Consider the following 19858-nt stretch of genomic DNA (forward strand, 5'->3'; position numbering starts at 1 on the left):
TTTTACAGAAAAAAAAACGTTAACTTTGTTTCAATTCGTTACAAAAAACACGCTCGTCCCTTAGCAACAGCTCGTCAACAAATGATGCTTATTGTTGAAAGCATATTGGAATTCCCTACTATTTTAAAATGTCTGAACATTGTAATTATTTATAAAATATAAGTGCTTTTGACATACCACTTAACTGCTAAGAGACAAGAGGTTTACAGTACGTAAATTTTACAAAAAAACCAAACGTTAACTTCGTTTCAATTTGTTACCAGAAAACACGCTCGTCTCCTAGCAACAGCTCGCAAACAAATACCTATTGTTGAAAAAATCTAGGAATTCTTCCGATTTTTTGAAACGTTTGAATTCTCTTATTTGTAAAATATAATTGCTTTTGAAGTACTCCTTAAATTCTTAGACACAAGAGCTTCACTGTACGTAAATTTCACAAGAAAAGGAAACGTAAACTTCGTTTCAATTCGTTACCAGAAAACATGCTCGTCTCCTATTAACAGCTCGTAAACAAATGCCTATTGTTAAAAAAAAAACTAGGAATTCTCCCGCTACTTTGAAATGTCTGAATGCTGTAATTATTTATGAAATACCACTTCTTTGGAAATACTACTTAAATGCTTAGACAAGAGCTTCACAGTAGGGAAATTTTACAAAAAACAAACAAACGTTAGCTTCGTTTCAGTACGTATTAAAAACTAGCTGAACAAAGAACCTCCCCGTCGGGGAATTGAACCCCGGTCTCCAAAATGACCAGCTGGGATACTTACCACTATACTAACGAGGACTGGTTGTGATTAGGCCTCAACCATTTTTGGAGCTTTTCAATGTCCTCACAAGTTTCTTTAGAATATAGCTGAAAAGAAGAACCTCCCCCTCTGGGAATTGAAAAGAAGAACCTCCCCGTTTGGGAATTGAACCCCGGTCTCCAACGTGACAAGCTGGGATACTTACCACTAGTTCCACCTTAATGTAATATTACAAACTATCTGGACTTAAATTACCCTTTTCTACTAGTGACTAGCAGTTTGACTTTACATGGTCAAACTGCTTTGACTACTACTTTGACTATGAGACTTGTTTCAAACAGTCAAATCCAACCCAGGTCAAATCTTCGTTGTTAATCTCTAATTTATTAATTTAAGTAAATAATCTTTCAACTGCATTCTTTGTTAGAGAATGCAACAGAAGCTGATTTACCTCCAAGAGAGACTGGTTTCTGTTTGATGCATCAAAGATTCTGAACAGTTTGAAAATATATTGCTGTGACTTCACCTTTATGGAAATAACATTCTTGTTTTGAAATGGGAAGAAAAGGATGGGACTGGACCTGCTCGTCTTCTATAGGGCCTAACAATTACATTTGTTCTGACTTGGTGTTTTATAAATAAAGTTTACTGAATTCATTGGTAAAGAGATGGAGGCCCAATTTCAAGGGATTAAGCTATGAAGTAAAATTTCATTTAAGATATATATACTGCTCAAAAAATTAAAGGGAACATGTAAATAACAATATAACAAAATCAAGCTTTCCACTTTGAAAGCAACACTGATTGACATTCAGTTTCACAAGTTATTGTGCTAGTGGAATAGACAACAGGGGGAAATTGTTAGCAATTAGCAAGACACTTGATAAAGGAGTGTTTCTGCAAGTGGAGGCCACTTCTCAATGGCCTATGGTTGATATTTTGGTCACTTTTGAATATTAGTGGTGTTTTCAGCACAAGACTACTGCTAGTGATGGGCAAAAGAAGCCTCATGAAACAATGAAGCTTCCCAACCCTTGGATTTGCAAAAAGGTTCATTACTCGACACTGTAATGGCACAACCTTTTCTGGTGTGGTAGATCTGGGCCTCTATTGCTCTGGTGTTTACAACTTTTTTTGAGTCCAGCTTTTTCCAGGATTTAAAAAGGATTTACTAATATCAGCCCCTTCGGTTATTTGCTGGTGGTACATCCCATGTAGGGGCTTGTCCTCCCATGATGGTATCTCTGGCACCTCAACCTCTGTTCCCTGTTGTCTGAGACATTCACTGAGCACATTGTCTGTTGAGGCTTTGTCCCTGATGTATCTATATGTACGCTGCGTTTTATTTTTATTTTTTTTATTTTTTTTTTTTTTTGCATTATAAGAATTATTTATTATTACTGTATGTAAACCTTTTTATTAAAATACATCAAAATATGTAGTCTATTGCAAAAAAGGCACTCAAATAAACTGCACCTTCACTCGTAATAAAATCCTAAAACAAGAAAATGTTACACGAAAACAGCAGCGGTTTTGCTCAAATTTATTTCAATTCACAAGCAGCTGACGAGCCAGTTCCTGAATCAGTCCCGCGGGTCTGAGTGCGAAGCTTCAAACGTCACCACCTGCACAGTCAACACAAGCCTTGGCACGCGCTCAAAAAAAATCCTCCTGGATTACTCGACACGCTCTTCGATGCTTCGACACATCACTCATTTTAAGCACCTGGATGACAGCAGACAGTAGGTATGTTGGTTTTTCATATTTATGATGTCTGTGAATGGGCACATAGTGCATGTGATTAATGAAGAACGCTTTGAAAGTTCAAGATTGTTTTATTGTGAAAGATGCATCTCAGGTTGCCATGTCGAAAACTGCTTGCTGTTATTCATGTGAGAAGAGACAGTTTTTCAAGGAGTTGGTATTTAGGTCAATGTGTTTGAATTTGTTTAGTGTAACCTAAAGTGACTCTACAGGGAGCATTTGTTAATGTGAAAGAACAAAAGTAGTTTGATGCTTCTGTTTTATTTTTCTTTGTAGCATTAAACTAGTAATAGTTTGCACTATTAATAGTTTGAAAAAGTAAAAGTGTAATAGTTTAATAATGCAAATTATTCAAATTAAGAGGAAAAAAATGCCCAAATGAACCGTCACTCTTAGTTACCAAGCAGAGATGAGAGGTGATTAAATTCTTGCAAAAATGAGAACGGCAAGCATACTTGCTCAATGTCTGACCTGCTCTACTTATATGTTGGTTTTCATAAAGTTTCTCACAGGGAGTCTGGACACCAACATTTCTGGCTCAGCATTTTGCCGTTGACAACTTTGAAACTTCGAAAATGGAGAATCGCTCCATTATCATCTAAACCCTCCCTAGGTTCCAGTTGGGTGAAAAATACAGTAAGTCTCTCATGAATGTAACTGTTGCTGCAAAAGGTCATGCCATCAGGTTATGCAAAGTATTAAAATACATTATTTTCTAAAATACCAGTATCAATCCGCTCTTTAGATCATACAGGAAACTTGTTCCATATGTGATTGATAAAGAAAATCAACAATAATAAAAATTAAATTAGATAAATTAGTAGCAGGATATATGAATAAAATTCTAAGGAGGTAAGATTAATAATCAACCCAAAAGGAGCTGTTGTAACATTAGCATTAGCAAATGATAATAAAAAATAAATACATTTTATATCAAATAAACTGATAGTTGGACTGTGAATGCATAGCTTTTTTTTTACCTTGATGTGTTCCAGTGGGGTGAAAAATACAACAAACCTCACATGAATGTAGCTGGCTGCAAAAGGAAGTAAATATTTCCCCAGGCTATGCAAAGTATGAAAAATATTATTTTCTAAAATTCCATTTGTGTTCAACATGAAATTGTTCGGCAGGCATATTCATTACACAAATGTTATGAACCATCATTGCAATTGGCCATTATTCAGCCAGTGATGCTATACTGGTTCTGGGACCTGAAATGGAACCTCTGGAGACGATGGTGTAAAGAGGTCTGTGGTGTAACTATTTGTAGTAAAGCTTAAATCCAAATTGGTTTTGATACAGATTGGTTTAAATGTAGATTATTTTTACATGTTCATGTCCAAATGTGACATATGTCACTGTGTTCTTAGTTCTTGTTCTCTTAGCATTACAAGACAATATGTCTGTGACATGACTTATTCCTCAAGCTGCCATCAGATATCTACAGCCCATCTGTGCAATCTTACAGTGAACAGTTTCTTTTAGTTAAATATGAGGCTCGTTAGTACAGGCTGTGCAGGGACAAATCCTTAAAGAACGCCGATTCTAACCTCAACATTTCATTTTGTCTAACGCCTGAGACGCTCGCAGCAGGGATCTGAGATCTGTCGGACTGCAGCCATTGCTGTGATCTTGTCGGTGGGAGATAATAATTAATTTGTTTCCTCACAGAGTTCACAGTAATCATTTCAGTCTCTCTGAAGAAGGAACTTTGTTAACTAATCAGGGTACACCAACTTTGCTCTGGAGGTACCAAGACCTGTAGTCAAACATACTGCCCAAAGCCATTCAAAATAAAACCTACAAACTGTGGAGTTCTGAACATTTTTAACAGTTTCTAATAGGTTTTCTTCCAGGGTCAGAGTTTAGCTCCATCCACTTTCCTATCGATGTTAATGAGTTGTCCTGTCCTTGATGAAAGACATGCTCACAGCATCACACTGGGGACAGCAATGCTGTGCAGTGTTATTTTTACCTTCAGTGGTTTGCATGTAGGAAAATTTGATTCCATTTGGGCCTGATCTGATCAGATTATTTTGTTCTATCTATCCTGTGTCCCAGCTGTATCATACACTACTTTAATCTTTCACATCATATCCCAATAAAATGCATGAAAGTGTGGAAAAGTTTGAGCGGTATGGATTGTTTTTTGCAATTCTCAAAAAGAAGACAGAGAGGATTTAATGAAGAGAACCGCTTGGAGGGTCACAGAAAGGCGACATTTTACAGATTATAAACCAAATCTCACAATATGTTTATTTGGAAAAGCTCTTCAGAATTTTACACTGTATCACTTTTTGATTGGACAGTTACAAATGCTGACTCCAGTCATATCTGTTTGTTTTACAAACCAGCAATCATCTCACAAAAGCAAAGAGATGCATTGTATTATTTTACTTAGATGAGAATCAATAAAAATGTGAATCAGGGTGAATTTATTACATCTACCCTGTGTTAGTTTAGTTCATTCTACAATTTCTTTTATTTTTTATGGACATAATTGTACATCCAGGGAGTAGTTAAAATTAAATTACACACAGTATACTTAAGAAGGAATTAATTGAGCATAAATCAGCAGACTCTTTGTATATAAAGGCTAGAAGCCTCAACATGGCCATCCCAGTTCTATGACGAGGAATGGGAGAGAATTTCAGCAATTGTCAGACGCTTGCCCTACACAAATCAACTTAAAGGTCAATTCTACCAAGTATCTGAATTTGAAAAAGTAAAAGAATCTTTCTGGCAAAGAGTATCAGTTTTGATCATTCTGACTTTCCTTAAAACAGGAAAACTTAGTCTGACTAAATGTCAGGCATTGAAGGAAGATGCTTGTGTTTGTTTGAGCAGTCTGTATGCGATGCATTTTCATCCATATAATATGTTGTTCTTTCTCTTTCTTTTCATCATTCATTCTGAAATGATGTGAGTAAAATAACCAAATATAAACAATGTCGCATCTGTAAGGAAACGTCCAAATGTGCTTTAAGAAACTCTGACACATTGATGGTCTGTCATTCAAAAGGCTGAAAATGCATCTGACAGAACACATTATGTTGCAGTCATGCTTGCTGTTTAATTTGAGTGGGAGTTGAGACATCAAAACAAATTTAATTCCTATGCAAGATGCCATGTCATATTTTGGATGAAATCCTGTTACTTACAGAAAAGCTTTAGTCTGTTTAATAAATGTTTCTGCCTGTAACTTAATCAAATAAATTCATAGCTGAATGTTTCTGGAAGTTTTATAATTGGATTAGTTCTGTAATTGGACCAAAAGAACGGAATAGGACACCTTACAAGCATTTTTCAAAAGGTTACAGTTTAGTGAAACAAAACTTTTTTTCGTTTTTTTATATATTTTTTTAATACAAATGTCACTTCAATAAAACTATGAAAGCTATTGGAGCAAAAAGGAATGGATTTAATTAGGATGTTCGTTGAAGCATTCAAAGGCAACACTGCAAGACGACTGATTTCCAGGATTTAGTCACTCTTACTGCTGCTTCAAATTAAAGGGGAGAAAAAAGCAAACAAAGCTGCAAAAGACTGAAAAATGTCTTCCAATAAATGTAAAACACTATTAAATCCCATGAAACATTGTAAAAGGCACTTTATATTTTGCAACTAAAAAAGACATAACTAATGCAATCAGTGTTTTTAGAATATGTGATAAAATATTTGCTGCTCATTCCCATATTTTAATTAAAATTCCTTCTATTTAAAATTTTACTGAGAAGGCCAGTTAATAGCATTCAGACATGAGAACAAAGTGCTAACACAAAAAAAGAGGTAAATTTAATCCTTTACACAGTAAAGGATGAAAATGGAATTAAAAAGCTCTGTTACTTCAACATAGGACAAGTAAATAATGGTTTATTTAGGCTTTCGACCTTACAGTAGAAGAGATAACATGTTTAAAAAGTCTTATTTTTCAGACATGAGGCCAGTGCAAAAATAATATGTTTTTATTGCCAAGTATTTGTTGCATTAAGTACTAATATGTTAATATTGTTCATTTACAAAAAATGCATGCAGTTGGTACAAATTTTGGTTTGATGTAAATTAGTGACATTAGGCTTAATTGGATGTGATGGTTCTGAACAAACTTTATAGTACTAATTTGATTTACTGCTTAACCAGATCTTTAAAATGAACTGCCACATATTGTATGTTCTTGCCTGGGTACCAACATAATGGCTTAATGATGCAAAACCACAATCTAATAACTCCAAATGGAATAAGAATCAAAAGGGTAAGAGGGTGAATTACCTAATTTTGTTGTGTCAGTGTTATTTTATTCCACTGTAACTTAGAAGATACAGAGAACCAAATTCTACACAATGCAATGATCTTTGACTTGGAGCTGCAAACTCTTACAATATATAGGACTCCACACAATGTGGTCACTCCTTGGCCCAGAGCCAGTTGAACAGGTTTTATGCACAGTCATGTAGCCACCGGGTGGACAGGATGCAACCTCTTCCTTACTGAAAAGTCACTTAATTGTTTCGATGATAAACTTCTTCTTGTTCAAAATATGGGAGTTTCTAAAAATCAGGACGCTAATGGACCAATTTTGCATACCAAAACCATTGTCAGACCTTGTACCTACTCTGAGCTTGTGACATTCAATGGAGAAATTTGTTAGACCTTAGGGCTTATTCCATCTGACTGCATTTACCGAAACTATCTGTTGTTATCTGTTAACAAACACTGGCGCCTTGCTTTGGTACTTGTGGTGAGACATTTAGTCACTAACAGCCTGCTGGAACTTCTATAAGGAGAGGTCAAAAGAAAGTCTTCCTGATTCTGCAAACTCACTGACCTACATGTTTTAACAGAGTGAACAATAATGATGTTAAATGAGTAAAGAATGAAATAAAATTGTTAAAAGAAATAACATAATTTTCACTTCACAAGGTGAACATAGCTGGAATTTTTTGTGGTGGTTCAATTTTAAGTCTACATCCACAACTTCTCCTTAGTGTCTGATACTCTGTAGTTCTTAGCTTTGTCACTTTGTCCTTATGTCTAGCTTTAATATTTTTTAGACTAAAAACCACCGCTGTCTACTTCTCAGTATTAATCTGGAGGAATACCATTCTGGAGTTGAATGAGTAAGGGACAAAAATTTTGTGAGACAGAAATGTAAAGATGTGTATTATCAGCATAGAGCAAGACTCTAATCTGATTAAATAATATCTCAATTCACTTTGCATAGTTGTCACTTTTCCAATTTCACTGTATCAAATTCAGTACTTGAGGTACACTCATACCAAGTTAGTACTAGATGGATTACTGTTAGTTCATGTATCAATTAAAATGTTTGTATCTCTATACTGTGGAATTGTTGAAAATTCATGTAGAATCTTCTGGAAAGATCTGGTATGGGAAAAAAATCTTTCAACTTTCATTTTTAACAAATTTCAATTTAACATTTGAACAGAAATCGGAGATCAGATGATGTCTGATTCGATATATGCGTCTGTTTGCTGCCAAAAGAACAATGTTTGCTATAAATGGTGAAGGATAACTACTTCACAATATGAAGACATGGGATTCCTTTGTGAGTTCATTAAATGGACGTCAATGGTAGAAAATGGAATGCATGTGTATGTGTGTTTTGTACCAACAAGCTTACATAAGAAATTCTACTCAAACTATTATGGGTTGAAGTGGACTGATTTTGGCTCAGCCATTATACTCTTATACAACCTACTGCGGGAAGAAGAGCCTGGGTGTGTGCCTGAGTATTTCTGCACATTCACATTACTCATGCCTTTCTCTGGCATTCGACTCATTTTTACAATAGGAGCCTTTGCCATGGTTAAGTCACCTCGTTTTCACAAGACTTGCTGGGATTTATTGTTTATGAGTGTGAACAGAGAATGACTGTGATAGCAGATGCTCTGAAATTTCACACAAACAGAGTGGTACACCTGTCACCTCTGATTCAACAGCTCAGCTCCTCTGAAGATGAGTTTTCTATATTAAAATGACAACATGAGCAGAGCTGTGAGAAAACCTGAGCAGATTTGTGGGTCTTTGCTTTTTGTTTAATCACACTAAAATTTATTTCAACTGATTAAGCATATTTTAAAATCATGTTATTTAGTTTTAAAAAGTTGCAAATTAAGAGGATGATCATAGAAAAATTAGCTCAATTTCACCAGTAGACACACCCAGGTCTGAAAACCAGGTCACTCTATCCGACATAAATCCAAAGCCTCAATCTAAAGAAATTTAAGATCAGATTAGAAACAAAACCATTGACCTCCATCAATCTGGAAAGCATAACAAAACAATTTGTAAGGCAATAGGAACATTTTTAAAGTGGCTCATTTTTCAGACACCAAAAAACAGACTTATTGCCACAAACGGTTAGATGTTTTGTTTTAGGACTTGGACTGTTTCTAGAACCAGCAGAGACACAAACAAAATTACAAAAAAACAACAACATTGCACCCCGATTGATTTCTTCTGTTTTGATTTTTTTTTTTAATCACACTTGCCTGGTTTTGTAATGTCCAGGTTCATCACACTGCCAACCACCATGTTTAACTTATGGTATGTTCTTTTTCTGAAATGCTTTTTTTCATTGGCTGTAACAACAAAACTGAAGAAGCTTGTAATGGACATTTGTTACAATATGCTGCATAAAAAGAGACGAGATGATTTATGCTAAGTTTATATTCAGAACAATAAAAGTAGATGAAAGAAGAATGTAGTAAGACTTTCACAAGCAGAACAAAGCTTAGCTCTTAAGGTCAGGATTTAATTGGCCTGTGTTTAGTGGGTTGGTTTCCCTGAATTGGAGATTTATAATGGAGATGGTTTGATCTTCTATTGCCATAAATTGTACCTTGGGAATATTCAGAGGAGTGCTGTCTATGGCCCTCAAAGTTCAAGAGGAAGCTCACCTTGTCAATGAGACTGATTTATTCAGGGCAAGGCCATTTAAAGCTTTCAACCAAGCAAAATCAATATGAAACCTAAAAGGAAACCAGCGCGGACAGGCAAGCACAGGGGTAATGTTTTTGTGCCTTTACAGAGTAATTAGTTGAGCTCCAGTGTTCTAAACCTACTAGGAACAAATGCTTACTGTAAGTGATCAGTGTAAGAGCAAACTGGAAGCAAATTGGGGTTTTTTTTTTGTTGGTTTTTCTTTTTACTGACAAGACATGTTGTAAGAGTATTGTCTGCAGAGAAACTGTGATGTCACCATCATTTTGGATTCACTGACCATACAGAAGAGGGCAAACAAAGAGAAGTCATTGGAGTCAGCCTTGGGGAGCACCACAACTGAGCAAGTCACTGAAGATGTACAGTTATTGAGAAAATATGCAAGATATACTAATCAGCATTAATTTTGAAGGAATAAAATCTTGCTTCCCATTAATCTGTGAAGGCTTCTGTCTGAAATACATCCAGTCACCTGATCTCAGCATCAGTTTACAGTAGACCTTATTTGAGATGAGTCAAATAAACTGCTGTTCAACGTTATGATTTCATTCTGATAAATGAAAACTGTTTGGTCTAAAATTGGAATAAGCTTAGTCTAAAAATTAAAACGTGTAAGGAGCATATTAAAATTAACACAAAGCTGAAACCAAAGTTCCACAACAGAATCCTGCTTACTATCATGTGAGGTCAAGTTAAAAAATCAGTTTTGTAGATTTTTTTTTTTTAGTTTTTACTTTGACAGACAGAAGTTTCATAGATCTTTTTGCTCATAAAATCTAATTTTTGCAACTAGTTTTCTCATGACTGACTCACAGTTCACCAGCTCTGACTGCTCAGGTTTCTGTTTTTCTCTTTTGTTTGTCTCAACAGAAAATTCTCTGTACTTGATGTATTTTTATGATCTGCTAGATTTTTCTGAGTTGGTCCTTCAGAAACACTTCAGTTTTAAGTTTCTTTGAAGTGATTAATAAACACTTGTAGCTTCTGTCTGGGTTGTTGCTCTTTTCCATAGAACACAACAGAATGATGTGATGACCTGATGGCATGCTGCTCCTGAGCATCGGTCTCATGTTTCTCTAATGTCTATGCTGTTTACTCTGGAAAAGAATATCTGACCTCTTTCACTTTCAATTGACTTCGTTTGGCATTTAGAAAACAGAAATTGACAGAAAAGACAGAAAAGAAGCACTTCTAAAATTTTACCATTGGTTTTAAAGTTACAATTTTGCATTTGGAAACAGCTGGTTTGCAACTTGAAAGCTCAAAAAAAAAAACACCTGAGCTACAATATCAATATATTTAGATGTTATAAGAGAAGAACAATAAGAAAAAATACAGGATAGATTAAGGGACAAGACAAAAGAATAATTTGTAATAAATGGATAGATGCAAAAATTAGATAAACTTAAATATGCTTTTTGTGTCCAGTGGGGAGAATAAAGCAAAATAAAAGTTAAAAATTGCAGATTTTTTTTCTTCATGTGGTTACTTTACAAAAGAAGGCACGTTGGCTCAAACTGAATGAAATCCATACATTTCTGGCTGTATTAGGCCCTCAGTAAGAAATTGGATAAATCTAAGAAATTTTGTAGAAAATCCTGAGAAATTTCTGAGCTGAAGAAGTCGAACATTTGTTACAAATACTCAGAAATTTTGAGATTAAGCTCAGAAATTTTCTAGAAAAAAACATTTACATTTTTAGTTTAAAAAGTGGAAAAATGTTTGACATGTTTTAACTTTGAAATTTCCCCTTCTTTTCTACAACATTTCTGAGATTAATCTCAAAATTTTCTGAGTTTCTTGGTGGAAATTTCTCCTCCTTCTGTTCTTATTCACACTGTCCTTAATACACCGTCATAATCTCCCAGTTTTTAAAAATCGCCTCTTATCTAAAAATGTTTGCTTCTCTTTTAAAGTGACAAAAGCACACTCCAACTTTCCTCCCCAATCTCAGGGTTGCGTTTGCGTTTGCCTCCCAGGAGATTGACTTTGATTGCCAGATGGGTGAGAGAATATGAAAATCTGCTGGGATTTGTTTGAAAACTGCATTCTAGTCGTAGCTTGCTGTAAATGTTGGATAAAACAATCCGGAACAACCGAGAGGATGGATGGATGATTCCCCGAAGTTCGTGGATGAATGTCGGGAAGATTTAGGAACGCATCTGTATAAATGAGAGTTGTAATATCCAAACAGTGAGTCATGAAGGATTGGCTGAAGAAAATGACATCATAAGTCTCTCTATCTCTCTGCTGCTTGTTCCAGAGAGCGCAGCGCGGCGCGGCGCGGCGAGAAGCGGAGCGGAGCGGTTCGCCTGGCTGGCATGGAGCTCAAATCACTGCGATCCTAATTAAACGTTAACAAAGACTCGGACTGATACAAAATCAAGCTCCAGGAAGGAGAAAAAAGTCCAAACATCGGTTCTGATTCCAGGCGGCAGGAGCCTGAGTGGAAAACTTGGCTTTCGCTCTTTGCCATGAAACATGATGAATGAAAGCAGTGAAGTTGGAGGCTTGCAGCCTCACTGGAACTTCAGCGGTGAGTACAAAACCTTTTTAACCTTTTAACAAGCAGGAGGAGAGTTGGTGGAAATAAGCGACGGGTTTTAGTTTGAACCTGAAAGTGTGAGAATCGGTCAGGTGCGCTCCAGTGTCCCCTCTGTGCTGGAATGACCCGCAACAAACAGACGATTCTCATCATAATCCCAACAAAAACAGATTGATTTATTTTTTGTTCGATGCACAAAAAAAAAGTCTAACAATGGAATATGTAATTGAAAATCAATCACATTTCTAGCATGGATAAGGATGGAAAAAGGAAACAATGTGAAAATGTGTATTTAGATATCTAAAGGTTTATTTGTTTCTTCCTTGTGTCCTTCTTCACTCTCTCATGTCCTTTATACTTTCTGTTCTTCCATCCAAATCTCAGTCGGTAAATTTGCAGTTTGTTTGTTTGTTTACTATCACTTATTTAAAGCTGAATCAGTCAGTAATTTTTTATTTTATTTTGACACATCGGGCAGACATTGAAATCTGAGTCTGGAGTCTTTACATGGTAAATTTGTAGGAACTCTGCCATGAAGATGTCTTCAGTTCATCCTGATTATGTGGAAATTTACTAAAATTGTTGGAATTTCAGTAAATTGAAGAAGTGTTAGTAGATTTTTTTTGAAAAGATTATAATCTAAACAGTGCTGTTATTTTTTATCGTTTCTCGGCATAATATGTAATATCTGTTCTTCATGGGGGCTGGGACCATGATGAATACAAATGCAGCAGAAATGGTTAACCAAAGCAAAAAAAACCCATAATTTATAGGTTTACATTTATTCATCTTTTTCTGTTACCGGTTTCTTTCTTGTTTTTTAAAAAAAAAAAGTATGTTGCTTCTTTTCTCATTTTCCCTCCTTGCTTTAGCCTGAAAACCCAGGGCTTAAAACAGGGTTAAATTTGATCCTCTTTTGTTTAACTAGTAAAAATCCACAATCTAAAACCAGACTCAGTGTAAAAATCTATGTTTGAACACAGCGAGCTGCTCTCAGATCTGTCTGTTGACATGGTTTAGCAGAAATCGCAGGGCATGTGGCATATGATGCTTGTATGTGAAGAGAATTTAGTGAGATGAGAGGAGATGAATGGTGGGATGTTGTTCCGTCCTTCCTGGAGCGTGTTAACAGTCCGAGCTGCAGAATGTTTCAATGGCCCAGTGGATTGTTTGGCTTCTTTGTTCGTCACCCATTTCTAATCCACCTGTTCTGCAGCCTGCTCCTTAGATCGTGTTGGTGGAATGTTGATTTGTATTTATGTTGGATGAGGCAGAGACTTGTTTGATTAATTATAGGATTTAAGATCCTTATTTATTTTAGTGTATAGATGTGTCTGAAAAAACAAAAGTTTCTGTTTGTTAAACTTTTATGCGGTTTGAAGCTACCTGGAAGTTTTCTTTAAACTCAAATTCAAAAGGGGATTTTTTTTTTTTAATCTTTCACCTCCTACAAAGAATGGAGAGGTCTGTAATTTTCATCAAAGCTGAAAGCATATGATTTTTAAATCATTGATCAGCATTTTTTTGCATGAAATAACCAATTTGACCTAATATTTAGGACTGAAGCTTTTGTTTTACAATCCCAGAGGTTTGTCTCTGTAGTTCTTGACCAGGTTTGCACACTGCAGGGTTTTGGTCCACTCCTGCATACAGAGATCTATTTCAGATCTTTCAGGTTTTGGGTCTGTTGCTAGGCAACATGGAGCTTCAGGTCCCTCCAGAGATTTTCTATTGGGTTCAGGTGTGGAGACGGCCCAGGCTCCTCCAGGACCCTGGTGCAGTCCCTCTGCCCCGGTTACATGGAAGCATCCCTCAGCATGATGCTTCCACTCCCATGCTTCGTGGTTGGCATGCTGCTCTAGGGATTACTCTCATCCTTACTTTCCCTTCAAACACGGCAAGTAGCATTCATACCATAAAACTCTATGATGTTTTCATCTGACCTCATGACCTTTACCCCAGGATCATCCAGATTATCACCAGACACACTGCTGCATTCTGGGTGTATGACAGAGCATCATCATAGATCTTTCCTCCCAGCAGCTGTTATTCTAGAACCATCAGAAACTTATTGTTTACATTCCTATTGGTTTCTACACTGATTTTTCTCATTTTAAATAACTTTTATCCTGTAATTTTCATCAAAGCTGAAAGCATATGATTTTTAAATCATTTATCAGCATTTTTTGCATGAAATTTGACCTAATATTTAGTACTGAAGCTTTTGTTTTACAATGACCTGTACCCCAGGATTGTGCATTTTTATTGTTATTTATTGTAAATAAATTTTTTGGATGCACAAACACACGTTTTGTGTATTGTTTAAAATGATCTTGCAGTTTACTGTGTAGTCCACTAGTGGTGGGCATATGGAGATAATTTTATAATGGTATTTTGTGGTGCTATAGTGATATCATCCATCCATCCATCCATACATACATACATACATACATCCATCCATTTTCTTACACCCTTGTCCCAAGTGGGGTTGGGAGGTGCTGGCTTCTATCTCCAGCTAATGTTCTGGGTACACCCTGGACAGGTTGCCAGTCTGTCGCAGTATAGTGATAACAATAAAACTATTCAGTTTTTAGGCATCTGTGCAACTATTACTATGTTTCATAAAAATCAAAGCCTCACCAAATACAAATACCTACACCCTTCCATTTGCAATGTGTAAAAAAAAGGTTTTTGGGGAACCAACTGCATTTAATCACATTTTCAAATGTATTGATATTCATTGATACTTTCACTAAAAAAACTAAAAAAATGTTCTGCAGTTGAAGTTAGTTATTTACATACACTGAAGTTAATCTGACCAAACTTCTCCTGTTTTAGTTTAGAGAGAATCACCAAAATATTTTGTATTTGCTTATTGAGAATATTTTTTGGAGATTTTTTTTCACCTAACGTTTCTTCAGCAGAGGCCTCATGTTGACATGATTCATCACACAATGCATGTTGGGATTAATAGTTCTTAAACCAACATTCTGTAGTTCGTCTTTGATAGCAAGATGCCTGATATTTCAAGATTTGAAGCCAGGACTGTGTAGTGTGTTACTATGGCAACCTTTGAGACTGTTGTCCTACCTCAGTTCAGGTCATTGACCAGATCCTTGACCACATCCTGCGTAATTCTTGTTTGAACTTGCATGGAAATCGTAAATTATGTAATTTTCTGAATCATTTTTTTAGATTCTGTCTTCCACAGCTGAGGTTTACGATTAAAATTACTGACCTTTATTCTTTGAAAGTGGAGAAACTTTGAAAGTGGAGAAACTGGAAAAGTTACCAGACACTGTAATGTTCCGCAATGTATTTATATTATAAATCAAAAGCATATTGTAGAATTTAAGGTGTAAACGTCAAAATAAGGCGTACAGTTGGCATCCACAGAGCTGTGTGTGGTGGTTTGGGTGTTTTTGTCCTCATCCGTCTCTCCAGAGTGTGACCGGCAGGTGCAGGCCCCAGCTGCGGCTCGTTAAGGCTCATCATGAGGTGCTTAGAGAGGACTAGGACCCTGAGGCAGATTCCAGATCGATCTCAAATCATTTAACTAGTCTGCAGAGACTAGGAGCTCTCTGGACAATTTAATTAATCTATCCATCCGTACTGACAACCGAATTAGAGAAAGAGCCAAGGGAAAACACTCGCTCCGTTTTTCCAAAACTGCTTGGTGTTAAGTTCAATTCCCCTCCGCTCCAGCAGGGGGCTCCAGAGCCAATCCAACCTGTTACCTATGCTGGATATTGTGTTGTCATACCCAGACAGTTTATCTTCTGTCCTATTCACCCATACGTTTATGTCTGCTAGTAAGTAATCTCATACTTTAATGTACCAAATACCTTAGGACCAGCTCAGAATTTGAACTTTTTAGTAAAGTATGAGGATGAAAACTAAATTGTAGGTTGTATACTTGCTTGGTGTCGGTTTTCTTGTATTGCCAAGGCCACTTTTTAAAATTGTGTGATGTTAAGAACTTCTTAAAAAAAATTTATTTATATGCTTAATATAAACATTTGATTTCAACAGTTGTATTGTTAATTTACAAACTAAGCTAGTAATTTTCCACCGTGAGCTCCCGTTAGACGGGTTCTCATATTTTTTGTATTAAGGTTGTAAAGCTTCTCTTCCTCCAGAGCGTACATGATGCCATGTATCCTGGTGTCTTTTCAGCACTCCATTGTTGTCTCGCTGTAACAGCTCTGATTCCTCAGTGGGAGTTAATCATAACACTGCCCCCACAGGCTTATAGAGTAGGCTCTTGGCATGATGGGGGCATCGCTTCATCTGCCGCTATTCTTTCCCTGATGCTCCCATCACTCTGCAGTACGATGAATCTGCACTCATCAGACCACATGACCCGTTTCCATTGTTCCAGTGTTTCACCATGAGGTTCTTGGAGTTAGTTTTCTGTACAATGTGACTTTACTTCTATTTGTTTATTTATTTATATATATTTTTTTCTAGAAATATCTTTATTGTAATTAGTAAGTGAAGTATTGAAACAGTATTTTCTCTTGTACAAGTTTCCTCTTTTTTTGGTTTTTCTTTTTAAAACTTCAAGTTTTCAGACTAGTAAATAAAAGGAACTAGAGTACTCACACAATGCTGATTTCAAATGATGATTTAACTTCTTATGATATTAAAAGTTACCTGGTCCTTTTTGAAAATGTAGGTGCCCCTAATATAATAATATTAGCTACCATAACTATGCGAATGACACACAGCTCTACATTACGATATCGGCAGGTGACTCTGAACCCATCCAATCACTGAATAAATGTTTAGAACAGCAGTGACCAACCTGAAGAATCCAATGTGTGGATGTGCCAAAACTTTCTCCAGCTGAACAAAATCAAAACTGAAGTCATTATTTTTGGACCTAAAGAGGAACGATCTAGAGTTAATGCACAGCTTCAGTTATTACAACTAAAAACTAGCGATCAGGCCTGAAACCTGGGAGTAGTGATGGACTCGGACTTGAACCTTGCGAGCCACATAAAGACGATTACAAAGTCGGCCTTCTATCACCTGAAGAACATCTCCAGGATTAGAGGACTAATGTCTCAGCCAGATCTAGAGAAACTCATCCATGCATTTATCTTTAGTCGCATTGATTATTGCAACACAGGCCTGTCCAATAAATCAATCAAACAGCTGCAACTGATCCAGAAGCTGCTGCTCCTGTTCTCACTAAAACCAGGAAGATAGAGACATAACACCAGTTTTAAGGTCCCTCCACTGGCTCCCTATAGCTCAAAGAATAGATAAAATATTGTTGTTAGTTTATAAATCACTGAACGGTTTAGCACCACAATACATTAAAGATCTGCTGTTGTTGTATCAACCTTCCAGACTCTCAGGTCTTCTGGTTCTGGTTCTGGTTCTGCTCTGCATCTCCAGAACCAGAACCAAAAGAGGAGAAGCAGCTTTCAGCATCTATGCACCAAAACTTTGGAACAAACTTCCAGAAAACTGTAAACCAGCAGAAACCCTGACTTCCTTTGAATCTCAACTAAAAACACACCTGTTTAGTATTGTATTTGAAATGTAATATGGAACAATGTATTTTTATTCTATGTTGCATGACTTTGTGTTTTTGTGTTTTTGATGTAAAGCATTTTGAAATGCCTTGCTGCTGAAATGCGCAATACAAATACAATTTTATTTGATTTTGATTTAAAAAGTGGAAAAACTGCAACTGACATCATTTTTCTAGATGAGTTCACATTTGATGATTATAAACAACTTTATATCAACTCAATTCAATGTGTTGATATAGTGCCAATTCACAACCAATGTCTGCTCAAAGCACTTTACAAAAAAATAATAATTTTATTTCACAATCATTGATACATTTGAATTGATCCCAGGTAATTGTTCAAAGTAGTTTAAAAAGTTTCCAAGAAAACCCAGCAGATTAGATTGACTCAGTGACTTGCAGTATTTATCCCTGTTGGATGAGCATGTTGCCACAACCACTTGCACTGTTGTTGATTTTACAGCAATGGCTCATACTGAGCATTCATGAGGCGACAGTGGAGAGGAAAATGAAAAACTCCCCTTAACACGAAGAAACCTCCAGCAGAACCAGAACCAGGCTCAATACAAGCAGCCGCCTGCCATGAGAATCTTAAACTCTGTTTTGGATTTAACAGGGAGTCAATGAAGTGACGCTAAGGCAGAAAAAATATGATCTATCTTTTTCATTTTCATTAGAATTGTATCCATAACAGGAATGGTGTAGTGCAATCCCCACTGAAAACGACTCTTACTTGCTTGCTTTGATTATGTTCCTCGTAGAACCTCATGTTCATGCAACACCTCCCATAAAAACCTTAAGGGTCACAGTCTAAGTTGTTTCTCCACATCCACGCATGTAGACCAGTTGAAAGATGATCCGCTCAACATTTCCAAAGCCACGCTGCTCCCTTCTGGGTCTGAGGCTTGACAGCTGGAGTCAGTCAGTTTCTTTAGTGCACTCAGTCTTCACATCATTTGAGATGAATATCAGCAAACAAGGCTTCTCCCTTCTTTAAAACTGCTGTCACTCATCTATCTGTGTCTGTCTATCATGTAGAACATTGTCTGTCAAAGTGTCCCAAAACATAATGTGGAAGTGTGCAGAGATATGAGTGTGTTTTAGGCTCTATCAGATTCCTGGTGGCAGTGCAACAGCAGGTGTTTGTTTCAGGTTCTGCATGGATTCTAATTGGATGGGTTTGGGGATCTGATATATTTTGGGTTTTCTGTTTCAATTTTCAGGTGGTTTTCAGTAGTGAAATCCAAAACAGAAATAATTTCTAACACCTGTCCACAATCTCAGTCTATTTTTTTTTTTTACTTTTCTTTCTCACTGTAAATCTGTTTAATCTGTTTACTTAAGCAGATTAAACAACTATCAAACAATGACTCCAGATTTCAAACTTAGCTACTTCTAATTTCTGTTTTTGGTTTTTCCTTCAGGGTCGTTAGGTAATCAGTCAGCTGACCTGTTTTCCAACATCTCCTGTAATGAGTCGACCAACAGTTCCACGTCCTGCTCTCTTCCTGACAACAATTCAAGCCATGGAAGTTCATATAAAACCTTAGAGATGTTTTTTATTGCTTTGGTGACTGGATCTCTGAGCTTTGTGACGGTGACCGGAAACATATTAGTCATGCTGTCCATCAAAGTGAACCGCCACTTACAGACTGTCAATAACTATTTTTTATTTTCCCTGGCCTGTGCTGACCTGATCATTGGAGTTTTCAGCATGAACTTATACACAGTCTACATCATTGTTGGCTCCTGGCCACTGGGACCGGTCGTCTGCGATCTGTGGCTAGCTTTAGATTATGTCGTTTCGAACGCTTCTGTGATGAACTTATTGATCATCAGCTTTGATCGCTATTTCTGCGTGACCAAACCCCTGACGTATCCCACCAGAAGGACAACCAAGATGGCAGGACTAATGATCGCTGCTGCTTGGATCCTGTCGTTCATCTTGTGGGCTCCAGCCATCTTGTTCTGGCAGTTCATTGTCGGGGAGCGAACAGTGCCAGCAGGAGAATGCTACATTCAGGTACATTTTATAGGTCACGTACGATTGTCAATGTCCCACGTTACTAAGAGGAAAGGTCAGCATTTTTAAAGTTAAGTTTTATGAGCGTTTAGTTTCCAGGAAGTTATTGGAATAAATAACTCACTTTGTGTCTTCATTTACATGAATATAAATTAGTTTCACACACATGATGATAATGCCAATAATTTTTATGAAAGGAGATAAATAAAAGTCTCATCTTCCACTTTTTTAAATTTAATCTCTGGAAAGGAAACCATTAAATACAT

General features: G+C 36.6%; 1 protein-coding gene across 1 annotated transcript in view; it reads left to right on the top strand.

Moving 5' to 3' along the window:
• Positions 1-2435: 2435 nt before the first annotated feature.
• The window catches only part of chrm4a (cholinergic receptor, muscarinic 4a), a 36052-nt gene continuing 18629 nt past the window's right edge, over positions 2436-19858 (top strand). Inside the window, exons 1-4 of the mRNA XM_055059282.1 lie at positions 2436-2495; positions 3016-3149; positions 11743-12015; positions 18994-19592. Of these exons, the coding sequence (XP_054915257.1) occupies positions 11961-12015; positions 18994-19592 (654 nt within the window). The 5' untranslated portion in view covers positions 2436-2495; positions 3016-3149; positions 11743-11960. The remainder of the gene's footprint in view (positions 2496-3015; positions 3150-11742; positions 12016-18993; positions 19593-19858) is intronic.

Source organism: Poeciliopsis prolifica, unplaced genomic scaffold (genome assembly GCF_027474105.1).
Source record: "Poeciliopsis prolifica strain line A6 unplaced genomic scaffold, Auburn_PproV2 SCAFFOLD053, whole genome shotgun sequence".
Taxonomy (NCBI): domain Eukaryota; kingdom Metazoa; phylum Chordata; class Actinopteri; order Cyprinodontiformes; family Poeciliidae; genus Poeciliopsis; species Poeciliopsis prolifica.